The sequence below is a fragment of the Pelodiscus sinensis genome, chromosome 4 (assembly GCF_049634645.1).
Source record: "Pelodiscus sinensis isolate JC-2024 chromosome 4, ASM4963464v1, whole genome shotgun sequence".
Taxonomy (NCBI): Eukaryota; Metazoa; Chordata; order Testudines; family Trionychidae; genus Pelodiscus; species Pelodiscus sinensis.
Window position 1 is genome coordinate 119,002,617 of NC_134714.1, and position 22,560 is coordinate 119,025,176.

The 22,560-nt window shown below is 42.7% G+C and overlaps 1 protein-coding gene across 11 annotated transcripts in view; it reads right to left on the reverse strand.

The window, feature by feature from the left end:
• Window positions 1-9,592, reverse strand: part of AP2A2 (adaptor related protein complex 2 subunit alpha 2) — a 106,911-nt gene extending 97,319 nt beyond the window's left edge. For 5 of the 11 annotated variants that reach the window (XM_075928225.1, XM_075928224.1, XM_075928223.1 and 2 more), the window contains exon 1: window positions 9,410-9,591. In XM_075928225.1, the coding sequence (XP_075784340.1) occupies window positions 9,410-9,476 (67 nt within the window). In that variant the 5' untranslated portion in view covers window positions 9,477-9,591. Of the gene's footprint in view, window positions 1-9,409 lie in introns of all 11 variants that reach the window. The other 6 variants (XM_075928216.1, XM_075928219.1, XM_075928218.1 and 3 more) reach the window with 2 other exon arrangements.
• Window positions 9,593-22,560: the final 12,968 nt, after the last annotated feature.

The window sequence follows — 22,560 nt, forward strand, 5'->3', positions numbered from 1 at the left end:
ACATTTAAAATAGCACTGTTAAACATATCGCAGGGGACAATGATAAGAGACAGCATGGATAACTTGAATAATGTGAGTTTCCAATTTTACCATTTTTAAAGAAAAAAGGTAAATATTTATATTTTTGGAAGTGTTGTAACTTCTTGTTTGACACACTACCTTCACAGCTGGAAGCCCAAAGTCTGAATTTGAATCAAGTCACAACTTAAGCACATTTGATGGGCCCATGTGTCAAATTTAACTTTAAACCAACTGGCCAAATCAAGAGGAGTTAAGCATGCTTTATGTCAGAAGTATATCAGGGGATGCTTGTATACCGCTTGACTGCATTATACCATGCTCTAGCAAGAGCTGAGTTTTAAGTGCAGCAAGTAATTTTAACGAGACAAAGTTCACCTTCATACTCCAAACTTTAGCAACTGCTCACAATCATATGATTAAACTGTTCCTGGACTTATCACATGTAAAATTCAGTAATCCTTCTCTAACAGATCTTTTATGCCAATATATGTATTTTACTACTCAGAATTTAATACATTTAACGAGTAAACGAACTGTTCTTAATTATTCATTTAGAAGACTCCATTGTCAACAGATTTGGCAATCCTATGTTTAGTATCTCATGCAAGTCCAAAATTCATTTCAGACTCAATTTCTGATTCTCCAGAATGTTATGGGGGAAAAAATTAAAATTCTATACGTCACATTAATCATTTGTAAAGGATCATTATCATTTAAACAATTAGGATTCAAACACATTAACTCCATATTAAGAGCCTCTTCTCAAACTACAAAATGTCTCCCTATGCTTAACAGCCCACCTCACAAAACTGTATTTGTACACTGACAGCATACAATCATGCTGAAAATGGATCCTCAGAAAATTGTGTAGAAAAGCTCTATTTTTCATTTGACAGTTCCACATACACTAATTTCCTGGGAAAAGACTGAGCTCCTCTTTGAATAGCTATCCTAGCCTCAAACCTGTTGCTAGGATAACAGGAGAGATTCAGCATCTCCTCTGGAGAGTAAGGTACAGAACAAGTTAACAGAGTGAGAAGCCCCACATTATGCAAGAACAATTGGAGGACTCCAGATTATAGTAACTAAAGTGAAGATGGCAGGATACAGAAAAACTAATTGTGGTAAGATGCTCTTGGGGTCAAGGTATCAGACCTCAGCTCAGAAGAGAAGTACAATGCATAGCTAAGCCAAAAACTATGACCTTAGGAACGAAGCTGTGCCATGCTTTACAAAATATAAAATAGAGATATTCTCCTGTTTTACAGGGATTTTCTTAGGGTTAATTTTTGAAGTGTTTGGCTAATATAGTGCCATGGGCCCATAAGTACCTAACTAAATACTTTTTGATAAGGCTGGATCTATAATTTTAAAGAATCCTTCCACTATTGTCGGTCCACTGTTACTAGAGTTAATACAGAGCAGCCATGGACATTTGTAGTCTCTAAACAAAGACAAAAATGCTTGTCTGAGGTCTACAACAATATATCTGCTATTGGTATAACTGATCAAGATGTGCTCATGCTAGACCAGTGGGATATTACCTGAAATTTCTTCAGAGATAGGGTTTAAGGTACTCAGTTCACACAAAGATTTGACATAGTAAGTTATCAGAAGTACATTAACTGAATATTTTCTTGAACTAATTTTTAATGTCTGCCAACCTACTTCAGTAAATCTCTAGTTTTGCAAGAAATGTTGTGATCTGATATTGTGCACAGAACACATTTAACAGATATAGTAAACAAGCTTCTTAATGTAATATTCAGTGTTTCATGCATTAGGAGTTTGCCTAGAATTTGAGTTTTATTAAGTCTAGAAAATACTGAATAGCTAGCTATTCAACAAGTACCATCTGTCCTGGTTGCTAAGTGAGGCAGGAATCCATTGAAAAAAATAGTATGCAATCACAGTTAAATATGCCATCATACATATTCATATGGAGGTAAATTAAGGCTGCAGACAACCTTAATACTTTTCTAATCTCGAGTGCCTGATTTTCCTACCTCAATGTTGTAGTTTGTTGGTATGCATTTCTTTCAAAGTTTTAAAAAGCAAAGTGAAAATACAAAATATCATATGGAATCATACTGGAACCTTCCAAAAGTCAATAGCAAGATTAGCACCTTTAGAGCCATAGTACAAACCTGCACCTATTAAGGACAGGCAGCACTAGCAGACTATTATCCTTCATGGATCAGCCTCTAGAGAGGTGAGACACTTCCACGGGAGGGTTCAAGCTATTTGCTAACAGCTTTGGAAGGCTAGGGCTAAGGAATCCTAGGTTCAGTATCAGGTTCTGGAGGAATGCACTCAGAAGTAGGCAAACAGTATGCAGGCCATCCCTTCTGCCTCCGCAGCTTACCCCTCCATTCCAGCAGCAAGGGAAACTCAGACCACAATGATCCCAGCAGCAAGAAAACCAGTAAACCTCAATTTTCAGAGGCTGATGTCAAGTTTGAATGGACTCCAGAGACAATATATAGCATATCTGAAGTCAGTGTCGATCCCTCAATCAAAGGCACTAGAATTTCTCAGCAGTATTTAAATTTAATATTGGCAAAAATATTTCCTTAAATTCATCCTCAAGTCATCCTGCATGGAAAATTTGAACCTAATTAATTTTAAAAAATTAGGAAGTTTTAAGAACTATTTTTAGTTGCTTATAATGCTTGAGATTCCAAGTTATTCTAATATGAAGCCATGGTCTGAAGTATTACAATGTGTAAGAGATATTCTTGATCTTTTTAAAATAGTGTTTCAAGAAAACAAAATGGGGGAAAAAATAGTCTAAGTTGTCACCATACAATTGGGGAATGCTGAAGGGGACTATTACATCGTTAACAGAAGATTAATTTTTTTTTTTGGCGGCAATATCAAGGATTACTTAGCCCAAGAGAAAAAAGTTAGTGTTTGAGGTAGGAATGTAATAGTGTAATATAAAAGCTTAAGAGCTAGTGTCTGTGCCTCCACTAAGGCTACATCAAGACTTCAAGCCATTTTCGAAAAAGAGCATCTAGACCACAACCAGTACTTTCGAAAAAGAGAGCACCCAGGCAGTCTGGATGCTCTCTTTTGAAAAAAGCACAGGTTGTATTACATAGCACCTTTTTTCGAAAGAGCACTTTCAAATAAAGGTGTTCTTCCTCGTAAAATGAGGTTTTCCACAGTCAGAAAAACTTTTTTCGAAAAAAACCTGTAGTCTAGACATACCCTAGTTACTGCATCAGTTTTGCACTCTTGATACACATTTCATATTGTGTCTGAGAGCAGAGACTTTTCTGCCATTTTGTATGTTAATGACAACATTAAGGAAAAAAGCTATTCCCTCTCCCAATTAAAAAAAACAGGGAAAACAGATGGCATAAAGTAAAAGAGAAAACACCTAATTATGGAAAAGTAATGACTGTGCCAATCCTTGCATAAACAGATCCCTTTAAAAAAAAGTTATAGGCACTCTTGAAAGTTTCTCAAAAAGTAGATGAGCCAACAAATTGACAACACTTAAAACTTCCTAAAAATGCAATAGTCACTAGATAGCTGAAGAAACTCTCCTTCATTGTGTAAAGTTTCTTCAGTTGCCACCCCATTTCCAGTCTTTTTCCTTGACAAGGATTACCAGGGCAATCAACCAAATTCCAACAATGCTGACATCCACTATCATCATATACCCTTGAAATCAGAGTTAAATTTAGGATGTGACATCTTAGTATTCTCTGACTACTGGCAGAAGTTACAAGATGTTGGCAATGAAACTAGTGCCATTGCCAACAACACACTCATGGCATCAACTTTATCTCAACTTCTAGCAGAAGAAATAACTGACCTTCAAGACACTGTGATGCTTATCAGTAACTGAATGAAGAACTGACAAACAGAATGTAAGCAAGATAGAACTTGCAATAATGAAAAAGGAAAATGCATACAGAAACTACAAGACAATGTCATTTCCACCACGAGTTCTGATCTATATTTGTGAATATAGTACAAGCCCCCAAGATCCTACTGGACTCATCACTAGTTATGAATATCCAGGCAGAAATTATAACATTCTTATGGAATTATGTTCTTTCTTCTAGGATGAAGTTCTAACCATACTGACTTGTGTTAATCAGCTCTGGATCAGATTATTACAATTCACTGTGTTTGTGGTCAAGGGTACAGGCAATGAAAAAAAAAAATACATGCAGACTTTAGCATCCTTAACAAGAAAGGCCTGTGAAAAATATTACAATCGTATTGTGCCCCCATTACAGAAACCCAGTTCACTTTCAACAGGAATTCAAACCCCTGATTTTAATCTTTTAAGGCCCTGCCAATTGAAGGCCTAAACACCAAGTTTAATTCATAACCAAAGTTTAATTTGCAGCCAAACACAGCTGCACTCCCGAGGAACAATACTTACATTTTTCATATCGACATTTCCAATATTCAGAGAAAAGTACTCAATCTAGTCTGCTTCTCCACTTCAGAAGAAGTGCCTTCCAGAAGACAGGGCTGAACATGAGTTTTGCTGTTTTCAGAACACATTGTAAGGCCATTTTTTTACAGTCATAGCAACAAAAGATGAGTGTTACAAGGGAAAAATGTATTCAAAGCTGGAAAACCCCAGAGATGTGATGAACAAAGTCCACTGTGGAGAACTCTAAGCAAACATTACTATAACTGACAGCGATAAGTAACAGACAAGGTAGGTGAGACAGTATCTTATATTGCACCAACTTCTATTTTATTCAACAGTGGTAAGTGAAATACTTAAAGTGACCATTACTGCTTTATTTGTCAAGGCAATCTTCATTTGAATTATGCACTTCTCTATTACATTTTGCTTACTAATAGCAAGCAGAATGATACAGTATTCAACATTTAATACTAGGAAAAACATCTAGTACTGTATATCACTAGAGCCTTCATATAGAAACACTATTGCAGCTATGAATAAGGTATAAATAGTAAGCTCAGTCTTCATTAATTTAAAGCAGCATCTGTACAGTAAGTAAAAACCTGTCTGAAGAGCAAGAGGGTGAATTTTATTGATTTTACTACAAACTTACATGTTGCAATCTAGTACATGCAGCAAATATACGTGAGGCCTTTTTATTTCTCTTCAACTTGGTGCCAGTGAGGTTGATGACAGTGAGGATGTCTGTCTATTAGCATCATAACACTGTCTTGGCACAGAGTCTAGAAACGATTCATAATATTACAAAGACGTTTATACATTTAAATTCAAGTCTTTGTGCAAAACTAACAGGGCTAAATCATATGAGCTTATATAGAAAACTTAGTGAGACCATTAATTTTCTCTTCTATGTTTCATCTGTTCTGGGTTCCATTATCACCAGCTTGACTTTTCTTGTGGTCCACTAAATGCACCCAGATAAAAAGGAAAATGTTACCTGTTCTCAGAATATGGCCTATCATAACAAATCTTTATGAAGAACAGAATAGTAGCACCATTGGACAATTACCTGAAAATAATCAATTTTAATAATACAGAGACCTCAGTATTAAGAATGATAGCAGTTATATTTGGTGTTAAACTGTGGGAATTCAGTGACATTTATATTAGGGATATTAAATATCAGTTAATTGAATAATCAAGTAACCTCCTGAAATTTTACTGGTTAGTTGACTATTCTATAGTCCCCCGGGGTGGGGCCGGCAACCACTGTATCAGAGGCAGCGTGGGCTGCCAGGCAGGGGCTGATCCACCAGGGGCTGCCAGGCAGGGGCTGATCCACCAGGGGAGACAGTTTAAAAACCAGCTCCCCCTTGTGGACCAGCTGCCTGTTGCCCCATGCTGCCGCCTCTGATAAAGAAGCAACAGCACAGGGTGGCAGCAGCCCCTGCCTAAGGGGGAGTCTGCGCTCCTGGACCCGGTGCAAGCTGGAATTGAGCTGGGCTGTCTGCCCGCTCACCTGGCTCTTAATATACTTTAAATGAAAAGCCACAGCAGGGGTAGGTTCTAAACCTAGCATGAGCCAGAACTGAGCTGGGCTGCTGACCCACCTACTAAGAAAAATTACTGGCAAGGGTGAGGGAGGTAAATGCATGTAGTCCATAGTATTAACCTATAAACTTTTGCTTATTGATTAACCAGTTAATCAACTACATTATTACAAACCTAATTTATATGGGACTCTTAAATTTCCCAGGAAATCTTTAACGTACAGTTGAAAAGGGTGCACAATATACTCAATGAAATATTTGAAAATCTGTTTACAACTCATCTTAGACTCTGCTCTCCTAGTTGCTTAACATCCATTACCACATTATCTGAGTGTATCGTGGTTACTCAATGTACTTATGTTCATATCAACCTGCAAGGTAAGGAAGTACTAATAACCCCATTTTACAGATGAAAAGAGGACGCAGAAGGATTATATGGATTTGCCCCATGTCATATAGGAATCTTGGGGCAGGAATGGGAATTGAACCTGCATTTACCCCAAGTCGCAGGCTAGTTTGATAACCACTAGACCATCTTTCTTCTCCAGTTGCAAGCTAGACATCCTAAGTGTCATCACTATACAACAAATAGCTTGTTATTTTGTTTATATATTAGCTCTACATTAGGGATGCCAATGTGTAGTCAACTATATGATTAACCAATAAGCCTAGGCTTATTGGTTAATCTTGTTGACTACATGCATTTGCCCCTGCCCTTGCAACCTCTGAGGCAGCAAGAGGGGGGAGAGCCGGTTTAAAAGCTGGTTCTCCCAGCACCAGCTCTGCAGTGCCACCTGCCCTAACCCACGTTACTGCATGTCAGAAGCAGCAGTGCAGGGGGGAGGGGAAGAGGCTGCCACAAAGCAGCCTCTGTCCATGGCGGGCCCAAGCTCCCCATGGACAGGGGCTGGTGCCAGAGCAGCCTCTGCCTGCGATGGGCCCAGGCTCACCATGAACAGAGGCTGCTCCGTGGGAGACAGAGCAACCTCTGTCCAAGGGAAGCTCGGACCCCCCATAGACATGCTACTGCCTCGGAGTCAGAGGCAGCAGCACAGGGTGGCAGGGAGCTAGTTTTTAAAGTGGCTCTCCTCGCTGACCAGTTCCTGCCTGGAACCCCATGCTACTGCCTCTGATAGGTAGGCAGCAGCAGGGTGCTCCCTGGGAGTGAGGCCAGAGAACACTGGCTGCTGACCCTGCCCCCTGGGGTCTATAGAATAGTCAAGTAACTGATAAGAATTTGTGTGGTTACTCAACTATTCAATTACCCAATATCTAACATTGCTACTATACATCCAATCTTACTTAATGACCATGTTTCTCCTATTTTCATCTTACCCACACTCCAACTGAGCCATTCTTCCATCCCTTGCCTCCATTACCACTCATTGCATTTTGTCTCAAAAATATGAAGTGGGTGGGTTTTCCTTAGTATTTTAGATTCAGTTTATCAATATGGAACATGAAGAGAATCATTTCAGCTGCAGAAATGAGCACCAGCTTTTTAGTTATCATGGATCCCTAGAGTTTTGGTCATATTCACTTACCACATGCAAAGTTTAATTTCTTCCAGTCATGGAATTATGGTTTTATGCAGCTCTGATTGTGAAATATCATATTGCCTCTCCTCTAGTCTGCATATATGTAGCACAAGCCACAATTCCTAATGTTTCTGTAAGCAAATTAGCTATAGTCAAAAGAAGATAAACTGCTTCCATGATCCCATTAGTTCATCAGTATCATGGAGGAATATTAAAGTAACACTTTCATTGTGAGGGAATTTCTTATAAGGAAAGTTTTACCTAAGTTATTAACACTTCAGCTTAACACATTGGAAGACTGATTGATATCTGACTAACAATGACTAATTTTGTAGTTAGGAGTTCTCATGAACATGCTATGTTTGATTGCAAACATTCTGAAAAGAGTTACCTCTGTGCTTCAATCCAATGCCCAAGGTCACATAAAGGGAAAAGGTGGGGGCAGATGGTGCATGTTAAAGAAAAGTCTGAATTCTTTATCAGACACAGCAGAGTATGTGTGCATGTGTGTGTGTCTCACTCACTCACACCCTCCCTTGCCATCACCCCAAGGCACAGTTTTCTTTTCATGACTCTTTTCACCTCACCCTGGATCTTCCCAAAGATCAGGGATAAAAGCTCTGCCTGCATGTTACATTTAACTAAAATAGATTTTTTTTAAATCAATTTAGACTGGCAAAAAACACCCTTTGCAGGCAAAATTAAACTGGCCTACAACTGATTTGATTTAGCTTAATTCAGTAATATTCTGAATTAGGCTAAATTGCATAACATTAAAATAAAACAGATTTAAATATGTCCACAGAGGCTGTTTGGCTGTACCTGTTTAAACCAAATGAAAGATAGACTTGAATTCCACTACCACAACCTTTGCTCTCAAACAAGGCCAAAGACTCTCTCCACAACACACTGAACACTCCTTTCCATGGGCTGAATGACAGCATAAGAGCTGAAGTGACCCCCCCACCACCACCCAATCCCACATTTTACTCACACAACCAATAACTCAGTACAGGTACTAACCATCACCCGAATGAGATTGTCTCACACAGCACAAGTCACTAAGAAAGAAGTCGGAGGACATAGCAGACCTTGGAGACCTCAAAACAAGCCTGCATGTGGCAGGGAGGAGGAGAGGACAGGCCAGACACCCACTGAAATAGACACACTAGCATCATAGAAACCCTCCAAACCCACCGACAGAGAGTAGTTTATCCCCTGACCACACAACACTCTTCCCCATACAAGCCAAGCCCTCCCAGCATGAACACCCCCTGCAATCTGCCTCCCCTCTTCAGCACAGCCGCCCCCCATGGGACAGCCCCCTGCTAGTGCCCAAAGCAACCTCTCCCAAATCGCCCTCTTGCTAAGGCAGCCACAACTCCACCCAGATCACCCCCTGCTCCTAGGGCAGCTCCCATTAGTGCCCCAGAAGCTCCTCCCAAATCTCTCCTCCTCCCCCCACCTAGGACAGTCCCTACTCCCCCCAGATGACCCCCCGCTAGTGCCCCCCCAGCAGCCTCCCCATGATACCCCCGCCTAGGGCAGCTCCCAAATCACCCTCCCAGGGCAGCTCCCGCTAGTTTTCCCCCCAACAGCCCCCAACCATTATACCCCCGCCTAGAGCAGCCCCTCCGCCAATGACCCCCCCCGCCTAGGGCAGCCCCTCCCCCAGTGACCCCCCCCGCCTAGGGCAGCCCCTCCCCCAATGACCCCCCCCCGCCTAGGGCAGCCCCTCCCCCAATGGCAGCCCCTACTAGTCTCCCCCCCCCCCAACAGCCGCTTCCGAATCGCCCCCCCCCCTTGGGCAGATTCCCCCAATCATCGCCCCCCCGCCTAGGGCAGCTCCCGCTAGCCCCTCCCCCGAGCAGCCACCGGAACCCCCCCGCCGCACTCACAGTTCCGGATGTCGGAGATGAAGACCGCCAGGCCCCGCATCCCGTCTCCCTTCGACACGGCCGGCATCTTGGCCCAGCAGCTGAGCCCGGAGCCGTCAGCACCACGGGACCGCTACAACCGCCGCCGCCTCTGCGCTCCGGCTCTTCAGCCGCCGCCCGGCTGCGCAGGCGCGGGACCGCCCAGCAGGCAAAACAAGGTCTGACGGGGAGGGGGGGGGGGCAGTGAGAAGGGGAGCTGCAGCGCCCCCTGCTGCGTAGAGAGGGGGAAGGTGAGCCACGGAGGCAAACGGGTTAGGTGGCTAAATACCCACAGCCCCTCCTGCCACCTCTCTAGGTGAGGGTAGCTTATTGCAAGGTCCGGACACTGGAGCGCCACAGCGGTACCTGATCACCTGCGAGCGGTATCCAGCGCTGAAGGGCAGCGCTCTGTGGCTGGAAACTTGTCCCTTTCATCATCACTGGTCTTCTAATTCATAACAGATATTACCTTACCTTGTCTTGCTGGTACCAGACCCGGGAATTCACCTTCCTAGCCCCCGCTGGACAGCGTTGTGTGGTCCACATTGGCCTTTGCATCAGTATTTATTATTATTACTGTTATGTTATTATTTACTTATTACATGTTTCCATTATGGCAGTAACTAGAGTGCCCAACCAGTGCTGGGAGGCAGGTCACAATATTTTATGTGCACACAGCAAGAGATGTTAGTTCCTGCTCCAAGCTGCTTATAATCTAAACAGACAAGACAGGGAAATGGTGGAGGAAAAGAAGATGGAAGAAACACTGTCTCAATTTCACAGACAGGGAACTGAGGGATTAAGTGACTTGTCCAAAGTCACTCAAGATGTTGGAAACAAAGCTTGAAATTGAACTGAACTCTCCAGGGCTCAATTTAGCATCTTAACTTTAACGTCATCCTTCTTCATTGTTATCATCTGTTGTAGTTTTGCTGTGTGCTCTCTCAGTTCCTACACCTGAAAAGCACAATAGCATCATTTAGTTTGTAACAGCAGAATATTAGGTGTTTTAATTTCATCAAAATAAAACAAAAAAATCATTCCTGTCAGCCCACACATCATACTGTACTTCCAAAGCCATGGATATGAAGGGGCACAATACATTTGACGATTAGGCTGAGTGAGTTTGAGGTTTTGACAGTATCAGAAATCCTTAAACCTTTTAAATCTGTAAATCACAGTTCTGACATTTGAAAAACATCATAACAACCCACTTCTCATCAAATGCATTTGTTATTTTGTTAATATTGAAAATATTAATCTGTTTATCTGACCAGAACCTTGCTAGCTGAAAGAAAATCAATGCATTTTGCCCTATGCAGTACAATTAAACTGTTGTCCCTATGCACAATGGCAGCCCCGGGGTGGGAGGGGGGGAGATGATTTTTTTAGAGGTGGGATTTTATAATCTTCAGCAATCCACTAATGAAATATTTTAAAGCAAAATTTAAACTAAGGTCCTAACACAGGGCTCGTCTAGACTACATTCCTCTGTCGAAAGAGGAATGTAAATGAGCCCAATCAAAAGTGCAAATGAAGCATGGATTTAAATATCCCACACTTCCTTTGCATATTCGCGTCCGATCGCTGTTTCGAAAAAGGGTGTTTCAAAAGTGAAACCACAGTCTAGACGTGGTTCTTTCAAAAAAAACAAACCCTTTTTCAAAAGAACCCATACTCCTGAAAAAATGAGGAGTACCGGTTCTTTCAAAACAGAGGTTTTTCAAAAGATCTGTGTCTAGACTGCGGTTTCAGTTCCGAAACATCCTTTTGTGAAACAGTGATCGTACACGAATATGCAAATGAAGCGTGGGATATTTAAATCCACGCTTCATTTGCACTTTCGATCGGGCTCATTTACATTCCTCTTTTGACAGAGGAATGTAGTCTAGATGAGCCCACAGTAAATTCAGAAACTGGCAGTATATACCCGGGTGTGGCAAATGCTTGTTAAAAGTCTTCATTGCCACTTGAATGGCTCTTTCACAGGTTCGGTGTTCTGCTAATAGACCTGGCAGGCTTTTTCATTTTTAAGTTAACTAAATCGTCTCTGGAGGAAGCAGAGCCACAGAACATGGATAAAAAGAGGCAGGTGGGTAAGGAAGGTTCTGGTCATGTAAACCACCATCATGGAACATTGCAATATCCAGGCCATTCATCCCTCAAACACCTTCTGAAGATCTCATGTCTAGCATGACAATCATGAGATTCTCCTGATGATCTTTATGCCTATCCATACACCTGAATTAACATGTCTAGACCTGAGATTTGGTCTAGCTCTAGGAATAGTAGGAAGAATAATAATTATTATGCTCTATCCTGATCCATCATTTACATCCTCTAGACAGAGGTCAGAACTTGCTCTTTCTCCTCCATTTGAAAAATAATCCAGTTTGCTTATCTATTACCAAGACCTAATAGATTTAAGGAGTTTTACATAATAGAGAGCATATTCTAACTGTAGCATTGATGTGTTACTGGAATAATAAGACTGACTAAACTCATTGCTTTTCTTGTTGCCAAATACACTGAATCTGAGGCATTAGCCTAAAATCAGGATGAGCCTAAGGTTTTGTCTTCATGGCCAAAAAGGTGGTTTTCTCCCAGTGAGATAACTATAGCATGGTAGTTATCTTGTTGTAAAATTACAGTGGAAACATTTCTTCTGGAGACAAAAATGTGGTGTGTAGAGCTCTAAAAACTGTGGTGACAGTATGTGGCAATTTACGTTCCTGAGAGAATCCAAGTCATGATCCTGAAATTTGTTGTATGCAAGTGGATCCCAAGCCTGCACAGAATCCAATTTATTTTAACAGGGCTCTGTCATGCACATCATGTTGCAGGATTTCAACTCAACAGGCTGAATTCAGTTGAGGTGCGATTAAATATGAAGGCTGAATCTAAGACTGAAATGGCCTATATGTTGCTTATAAATAAGGATCTGCTAACTGTTCTAACCCTATTAATTTCTGCTGTTATTTTGTTTTCTTATTGTTGCTACTACTGTTAGTCTAATTCAGTTAAATATATTTGCTGTGGTTATAATTAAAAAGCCATAATTTGCTTTGTGATAAAGTGTCAGACTCATTCCTGGGCTGGCAGGAAAACAACCCCTTTGCTTGGGAAAGTAGCACAGATGTGTGGCTTTATTACAGAGATATTCAGGAGTGGCAGAAAAAGCAATAGGAAAGCCTGCTTTTTTCTCACTCTATGAAAGATGTCAGTAAGGGCATGCATACATTACAGAGAAGATCAAAGCTACCACTGTCGATCTTCTAGGGTTCAAATTAGTAGGTCTAGTGAAGACACACTAATTCAAACTGAAAGGAGCACTTTGGTTGATGCTGGTAGTCCTGCTTCCATAAGGAGTAAGGGAAGTTGAAGGGCTAGTGTTCTCCCTTCGACTTCCTGAAGTGTGGATAGCGCCAAAAGCCGAGTTAAGTTACTTCAACTTCAGCTACACAATCAATGTGAATAGAAGAGGATGTGTGTCTGGCAGGGAATGGGAAGTTGAAACAGAACTGGGCAATAGAATAAAGGCTTTGTCATTGTGTGGTTCTTTGGGGAAACAGACTTATGTAAATTACACTTTGAACTGAATATATGTGGAACCAAGGTGGGGGTTTTTATGTTGTTTTTAACAGTGTTGGAGCTTTTAGAATTCCATGTATTGCAGTTTGTAATAAAAACATTTTTCGCATGTCTGGAGTAAGATGAGTAAGGTTAAAGGTATACCTATATGTCAAGAACCTAGCAGAGGGTAGCTTAGTGTTATAGTCTCTTTCTTTTTTGCAAGAGCAATGGCTTGGTCTCCTGTGGTTACTGGTCTGGATCAAGATGGCTTCTTGCTTGGTTTTAGTAGTTTTTGGTTTTCCCTCTAACAGCCTCCTTTGGAGTCGGGAAAATATCACTGCATTTCTCACACTTATAATACGTGTCTAGGGATTTGTTTCGTATCATGTAAGCCTTAAAACTTCACAATTCCTTATCAGAATGATCTTGAACTTTCTTAACATTCCATCAATGTCCGACCCAGCAAAATAAATAGCCCTCAATCCCACAGAAGTAAACAGAATTTGAAAGTGTCAAAGCCTTCCAGAGTCAGGTGTAAAAAAAAAAAGAGAAATATTCAAGTACTTGTGGAGGTTTAGAAATAATCCAAATGACTAGAGCATCCAGTGTCCCATGGTGAAACATGGGTTGTTATGGGAATCCTGTAAACAAATACAGTAAAAGCTCTGTTATCCAGCACTCAATTAATCAGGAAGCTCAATTAACTGACATTTCTGATATCTCCCAATACACAGCTTCAGTCTAATAACTGGGACACATTATGCAGTTGCACTGTCTACACTCTACTTTTATGCAAAAGACAAGTAAGGAAATTGGGTATTTTATTTTAAAAAGCAGCTTCTGGAGTGTGTCATAGGGTCATTACAGATTCAGCCCAATCTCCTAAACATTCTACATCTACAATTAGGGCCAACCCAGCCATACAGGCAAAATAGGTGGTCACCTAAGTTGCTGGGCTTTAAGAGGCACCAATCGAATAGAAGTGAATTTTTTTCTCTTTGAAAACCATATATTAATATCATATCTCTTATAAAAGAAGGTATCAAATATTTAACATAAAACAGTGGGGCTGTGTCTAGACTGCATCCCCTTTCCGTAAAAGGGATGCAAATTAGACACATCGCAATTGCAAATGAAGCAGGGATTTAATTCCCCCCCGCTTCATTTGCATAAACATGGCTGCCGCTTTTTTCCGGCTCGGAGCTTTGCCGGAAAAAAGCGCCAGTCTAGACACAGATCTTTTGGAAAATAAAGCCTTTTCCGAAAGATCCCTTATTCCTCTTAAAATAAGGAATAAGGGATCTTTCGGAAAAGGGTTTATTTTCCAAAAGATCCGCATCTAGACTGGCGCTTTTTTCCGGCAAAGCTCCGAGCCGGAAAAAAGCGGCAGCCATGTTTATGCAAATGAAGCGGGGGGATTTAAATCCCCACTTCATTTGCAATTGCAATGTGTCTAATTTGCATCCCTCTTACGGAAAAGGGATGCAGTCTAGACACAGCCTGGGAGAGGTCTAGGTTGGACATTAGGAAAAACTATTTCACTAGGAGGGTGGTGACGCACTGGAATGGGTTACCTAGGGAGGTGGTGGAATCTCCATCCCTAGAGGTTTTTAAGTCTCGGCTTGACAAAGCCCTGGCTGGGTTGATTTAGTTTGGATTGGTCCTGCCTTGGGCTGGGCGCTGGACTTGATGACCTCCTGAGGTATTTTCCAGCTCTATGATTCTAGTGCATCACTGCCATATTAGAAGCTGAATTGTATTATTTATTTCACATTGTGGAGCTCGGCTGTAAATGTAAATACAGTTAAAATGTATCACGGCAAAGCTTCAAAAGAACATGCTTGGGTTTGCTGCCTAGGGGCAGTTCAAACATTTTCAGTAGCCCAGCATTGGACAGTAATACAAATGAGTCAGTGTTGCTTGCCGCTTAGTGAAGTCCAGTCAGTGACCTGTAACAGCTACTCTGCTGTGTTATGAGCCGTGATCCCGAAGACGCTGTGTCCTAGATACTGCAGTCAGTAGTTAGAAGCAGTCAGTTAAAGAATTTGAGCAGATACAACATCTTGAGTCAACATCTGGTTACCTCAATGATGAGCAGAGTTTGCAAAATAAGACTTCAAAACAGATATTAGAACATTGCTTAAAGCTAGAGTCAGCATTACAACATGGAAATTCAAAATATATTGATGCAGTAGATTCGTGCAGTAAATTGAAGGCTATTTCACGACAACTTCCAAGATGTCTTATGCCTCAAGATGTACTGAAGTTTATTTCTGAACACAGACTTACAGACAGCTTTTCCAACATCTTCATTGTTCTTCGAATTTTCTTGACTCTTCCAGTTTCTGTTGCTAGTGGGGAATGTAGCTTTTCAAAGTTAAAATTGATAAAGACATATCTTCATTCTTCCACACTGAAAGAGAGACTTGCTGGACTGTCCACCATCTTGATAGAACACAAACTAGCTTCAAAACTGTCTCAAACGAATTATGGCCTGATTTGTGAAAGCAAAGCACGAAAAGCAAAGTTCTAAATGTTTACACAAATCGATGGCCCAGTGCAAAAGGGTTTCAACTAAAAAACAGACTTCATTCAATACCAAGGAATAAAGATTTTCATAGCTTCTCAAAAATCAGTTCCTTTGTAAGGAAGTCTGTTGCAACTTGATATATAACTGGACACTTTACCCTATATAGTATAATTGGGTTCTATAAAAATAATTCTATCATTTTTTTATTTTTACATTGCTCACTTCAAATGCCAAATAAGTAAAGGTAAAATTTATTCTAGACTTTTCATTTTTCTCTATATAAATGTGGAGGGGGGCGCCAAAGTCATTGTTCTCCTTCGATGCCAAAAACCCTTGGGCCAGCCCAGTCTATAGTGATAATTGATGTTAATAATTATGAGCCTGCAGCACTACTAGATCCTGAAGTGCCTTCTGAATTAAAAGAAGATTAAATTATGTTCAGTATAATTTTAGTATTAATTGTATTTTTAGTGATTTGGGTATACTCCATACCCTACCCATAATGATATATAGCAGCATTTCTTAAACTGTGTTCTGCGGCACAGAGGCCGTCAGAGGTGCGCCATGGAGAAAACAGAAAAAATTCTGCTCCCCTGCCCCTTTCAGAGCTCGTACACAGTTCCTGCTGTGGCTGCCCCCCCAGACCACAGGACGGCCCCTGTCCCACATGGCCTCCACTGCTGCACAGCCGCCTCCTCCACGTGTGCAGGTGGCAGCTTTTACAGCGGGAGGGGGAGGGGTGGCTGGAGCTGAGGAGCCACTCCTGGACCTTGTTTTAAAACTGCTGCCTGTGGGGAACCCGGCTCAGGCTCTGCTTCCCCCCCCCCCTCCTTGGGGCTCTTCTGCCCCCCCTCTTGGGGAACACTTGGGCTCTGCTGCCCCCCATGCGCTGCTGCTTTCTCTCCCCTGCGCCCCTCCCCAGCCTGCTGGGGCAGTGGCAGAGTTTAATCTGGTGGGGACGGTCAGAGTTTCTACTCTTCTCCTCTCCCTCACCCCACCCTGCCAGCAGGAAGCCTGGCCTGGTGCTGCAGCTGCACTGGGTTCCCTCTGCATGGGCATGGTGGGGGGGGAGATTGACCTCTCCACGCCCCCCCCCCCCATCCCATACGCACCTCTGAGGAACAAGAGCATGCTCCCTGGAGGCTTTCCCTGCTGCAGCAGGGTGCCATGCCAGGTAAGCGTCCCGCTTCATGCCCAGACCCCGCACTCAAACCCCCCTCACTCCTCTCCCGCTGCCAAGACCCCACATTCCCAGATTATTCTGACACCCTGCCCCAAGTCCCCTCTTCTACCCTCCTCCTGGCCAGACACCCTGCCCCGAGACCCTCCTCTGCCCTCTCTCCTGGTCCAGTTTTTTTTTTGTGGGTTTGTTTTGCTCAACAGATTTTTCCTGGGGGCTGTTTTTTTGGTGTTCCCCCCCAAAAAAATTGTTTAGTGTTCCTCAGTCTTAAAAAGTTTCAGAAATACGGATATATAGTGATATAAGATAATCAGAATTAGATTAAAAAGGGGGCTTAAGGGGCTGCAGCCCAGGGCCCAAGGTTAAGGTGGGTCCTCTCCTGCAACCTAGCTCCTCCTAGACCCTCCTCCCCAACTTTAAGCCCCCTTCTGCTCCCTATCTCCTACCTAGACCCCAAACATCCACTCCAACCTCTTGCTCTCCAAACCCCTCAAGTGCCCTCCTGCAGTCCCAATGCCTCATCTCCCTCCCACCCAAAAGCCTGCAGTCCCCTCCTGAACACTGACCCCCCCCCCTTATTTTTAGCACACTTAAGAACCTGGGGGTCCCACAAAATCTAGTGGACCTGAGCCCCCAGAACAGTTAATCCAGCCATGCCTGCAGTGCAGTACTACAAATATATTGGTGAGCAACTGTATATGACTTTATACTTTATTACTTTTTTCCTAATTCAATTCCATTGTTAAAAATATAACTCTCAGTTAACCAGAGTAGTCAATTAACCAGCACCCTCATTCTCCCAACATGACGGATAACAGAGATTTTACTGAATGTAATAGATAAAGCAATAGATGGTGTTCAATAACATGTAGCATAATTCTTGGGATATGTACACCCATTATAAATAAGGATGTAATAGTGTAGTTGATTAACCGATTAACCAATAAGCAAAAGCTTATAGGTTAATGCTATAGACTACATGCATTTCTCCACCCCCTTTGCCAGTTAATTTTTTAGCAGGATGGCCAGCAACATGGCTCAGAGACCTACCCCTGTTGCAGCTCTGCATTTAAAGTGTATTAGGAGCTGAGCAGGCAGGCAAACTGGCTCAGTTCTGGCTTGTGCTGGGTCTGGGAGTTCAGACCCATCCCTAGATAGGGGCTGCTGCCACCCCGCACTGCTGCCTCTTTATCAGAGGCAGCAGTACAGGGTGACAGGCTGCTGGTCCACTAGGAGAGCTGTTTTTTAAATAAACGGGCAATAGCACAGAGTGGCAAGGGACTCCTTAGGAGTGGGGCCAGAGTGCACTGGCTGCCAGCTTCACCCCCACAGACTATAGAAAATCAAGTAACTGATAAGAATTCATGAGGTTAATTGACTATTCAATTAACCAATATTTAACATCTCTAATTACAAATACTTATGGTTGTGCACTGAATGGCTTCCTTTGAGCTCCACTTTAAATCAGTTCTGATTCTAGGTCAAACTCAAACAGCAAATGAAAGCAACTGAAATGATTTACACTTCTTTCTCCTTTGACAGCTAGATCCTTCCTCTGGCTTTGGCTCATCCTATCTGCAGATTAATGTCACAGGGTAAAGGAAACAGCAACCTACATTTCTTGAAAAAAATAAATGGACACAAATCAGATATCAGAAATGGTAATATACAAAAACTCGTAGGAGAACACTTCAATCTCCCTGGACACACAGTAGCAGATTTAAAGGTAGCCATCCTGTAACAAAAAAACTTCAAGAACAGACTTCAAAGAGAAACTGCTGAGCTACAGTTCATCTGCAAATATGATACCATCAGTTTAGGATTAAACAAAGACTGAATGGCTAGCCAACTACAAAAGTAGTTTCTCCTCTCTTGGTATTCATACCTCCACATCAGCTGCTAGAAGTGGGCCTCATCCTCCCTGACTGAATTGACCTCTTTAGTTCTAGCCTTATTCTTGACTGCACTCTTTTCTTATGCCTGTATATTTATACCTGCCTCTGGAATTTCCACTGCATGTATCTGATGAAGTGGGTCTTTGCCCACAAAACCAATAAATCTGTTAGTCTTTAAGGTACCACAGGACTCCTCATCGCTTTTACATTTCTTGACTAACTTTAAAGAAAACAGGTAAGCCTTTTTAAGTTAAATATCTGTTTGCTGACCAGTGTGACTACGCTGCAGACTGAAGTCCTATATGCAGCCATAGCACACAGAGAAGAGGGAGTATCTTCTACATAACCTTTCCCAAATCAACCTTGAAATGGACAGACCACCCATAGAGATGAAAGAATAATTCAGTCTTGCCAGACACGTCACTCCTTGGTTTCTCTGCTGAGACCACAGACAAGGCTAACAATGTCCATTGTACTGATTTTACAATTGCCTCTACAGCTGCCCAGAGTGAAATAACAATTTTGCTTCACAGAGCCCATTGAACCAATAGAACTAGCAACATGCTTCATTATATACAGTTGTGACAGCAAAAAGGACTCCAGTGAATTTATTAAACCCTGAACTATAACTGAGGTTGGTGCAATCTCCAGAGAGTCATGAGGATGGCAAAATTGTTAAGTCAACACCACTTCCTTATGGGTTGGCAAAACATTCTGCTGTGCTATGTCACTTCATTTAGAACAGTGCCCCTAAAGCAGTGGTTCTCAAAGTGGGGTCGGTGGACCACTAGTGGTCCACGGCCACCTCTCAGGTGGTCGGCAGCTCAAGCTCAGTCTCCCTTCTCCTCTACGCAGCCATGAGGCTGCAGCAGCAGCTCCAGCTTCCAGCTAGGAAAGTGTAGGTGCAAGGTGTGAAGAAAGCCCCAATCTTCCCTGCCAGATCCAGCTCATGGAGAGAAACTCCAGCTCCCAGGAATTTTCCTATTGCCAACAGAGGCTTGTAAGTAGACGTGTGCGGAGGGGAAACCTGGCCGCAGGGCTGTTTCCCTGGAGGGGCTGAGGGGGCGTGCAGAGAAGCGTGGCCACCAGGCAGCAGGGGTGGGATGTGGATTTCTCACCGCTTCTCTGTCCACTCCACCTGGAAATGTGAAAGCAGGATGCACAGGGATTTCGAGGTGATGGAGATTCCTAGCACAGAGCCTCCCCCTCTCTGCTTGGCCGGAGGCTTGTCCTAGCTTCCCCAGGAGCTACTGAAATTGCCCCCCTTCCTAGACACACCAGCAGGCCCCTGATGCCTCCTGTGCCCAGGACTGGCCCATTCACTTAAATCCCCCCCCCCCCCAGGTCCCATCCCATGCAAAGGTAGGAGCTCTGGGAATGTAGGGCTTTCTGCTGGGATGGCTTAAAAGTGCAGAGACCTGTACCCTGCTTGTGTTTGCACAGACCCTGCCTGCCCCGCCTCCGCACATGGCTGGGAGACAGACAGAAGGGAGCTGGGCTGTGTCTGCTCAGCACAGGGACATGGACAAGGCAGGGGATCATGGTGAGTGAGGGGGTTTATCTGTGGGGCCGCTCAGTAGGTGAGGGGGTAGCTATGGGGATCTCTATGTGACGTGTTGGGGGAGAGGTAACTGTGGGAGTTTTGTGAGTGAATTGTGGGGGTCTCAGTACATGTGAGTTTCCATTGGCAACTGGTGACCCATGGAAAAGTTTGCATTGAGCCAAGTGGTCCATAGGACAAAAAGTTTGAGAACCACTGCCCTAAAGGAATGGACAGAGAAGCAACATTGGCACAAACTGGGACTGAATTTATGCTCTTCTCCTGTGCATTCATGTAAAACTTTTCAAAATCTGACCTAAGTTTATTTGGTCAGTGGCCTGTCTGATCCAATAGGATAAGTCGAAGATAGAATATAACTAACCCAACCCTTTTAGAAATCTAAAACTTTTCTGTGGTGCTTCCATGTTTCTCTTACTAGCTCATTGAATCTTCTTTGCCAGACTCAAAACTGTTTCCAGGTAATATCAATTTCACCAAATTTGTTAAGACTTTCTGCTTCTCCATGTATTTAATCCTCCTTGAGTCAAGAGCTAAATTAAAGCATAGAGGAACAGGAGACTTACCCCGAGTTGCTCGGGTCTGGGTCTGGCCAGGGGTGGCGGGGGCCACACAGCCCACAGGCTTCTCCCTGGGGCCAGCCATGGGTGGCCAGCGGAGGCCATGCAAGCTGCCCACCATCTTCTCCCTGGGGGCAGCTTGGGGCAGCAGAAACCACACAGCACTGTTGGTGGAGGGAGCAGCCTGGAGTGGTGGGGGCTGTTCTGCCAGTCAGCGGCTACTCCCAGGGCTAGGATGCTTGCTGTTCTCCTGTGGTCATTCATGAATGTAACTGCCCCCATGATCACATCCTTCTCTTCCCATTTGGTGCAAAACAATCAGATTCCATGCACATCCTATTACCCTTGCAGAACCAAATCCTGAACTTGCTTTAAGTTATAAGAGGAAGATGTGTACTGAATGTGGTGGTCTTAGCTCTTATTATTTAGCAGAAGTTCCTGAACAAATGGACTCATAGACAGATGAATGGACATACAGACAGACACACAAACACTCTAAAATATTTAATAGAAGATGTTAAGATTCTAGACTAGTAAGAAAACCATTATTTCATATTTTTTAGCAAGCCATATGAAATCTGAATTTTCCAGTGCTCCCTCTTCTGAGATCCTCTGAAATGCTAATCAACATAATCTACTTCAAAAGGCTGTATTTTATATTCCATATTATCACATCAAGACAGTCTCTTAGTCAGTTTGGTTTCTCCTTACCTGCAAACTTAAGCAGAGAGAAGAAACTATCCTTTTGCATAGATCAAAGACTATTTTATTTAAAATCAGACATTGACACTTGACAAAAGGTCAAATTCCCTTTGAAGCTTCAGACTTATGATTAAGGTACTTAATTTCTAGTTACACAAAAAACAAACTCCATATTTTAAACAGGATGGCCAAAATGATTTCATGATCTAATTTTCACTCCTAAGAAGACAGTGTCACCTGGTGGCCAAATGCACCATCCCTGCGTGAGTTTTTTGTATTAAATTTCTTTACTGCTTTTGGGTCACATTTCCCTTGGGCTACGTCTACACTATGGCTGTGTCTACACTGGCATGAATTTCCGGAACTGCTTAAAACGGAATACTATTCCGTTTTCAGTTTTTCCGGAAAAGGAGTGTCTACATTGGCAGGCTGCTTTTCCGGAAAAGCCCTTTTTCCAGAAAAGCGTCTGTGGCCAATGTAGACGCGCTTTTCCAGAAAAGAGCCCCGATCGCCATTTTCGCGATCAGGGCTTTTTTCCGGAAAAGACTACTGGGCTGTCTACACTGGCCCTTTTCCGGAACAGTGTTCCGGAATAAGGACTTATGCCCGAGCGGGAGCAGAATAGTTTTTCCGGAATAGCGGCTGATTTTGTACAGTAGAGCATCGTTGCTTTTCCGGAAATTCAAGGGCCAGTGTAGACAGCTCGCAGCTTATTCCGGAAAAGCGGCTGATTTTCCGGAATAAGTGGCCCAGTGTAGACACAGCCAATGGGTTTTGCCAGAAGAGGCAATTCAAATGAAGCGAGGATTAGCATTTTCTCACACCTCATTTGCATAAGCTCTTCCGATCACTTTTTGCGCAAGAGGTTTTTGCGTGAAAACAAGCAGTGTGGACATTTCCTTTTTGCGCAAAAAACCCTTCTTGTGCAAGATACTTATATCTCTTGGCTATGTCTACACCACAAACTTTTTGCAGAAGAGACAATGCAAATGAAGCACTCATTAGCATTTTCTCATGCTTCATTTGCATAATCTCTTCTGCAAAAAGTTTCTAGTGTAGACATAGCCAAGAGGCATAAAGATCTTGCGCAAGAAGGCATTTTTATGCAAAAATGAAACATCCACACTGCTTGTTT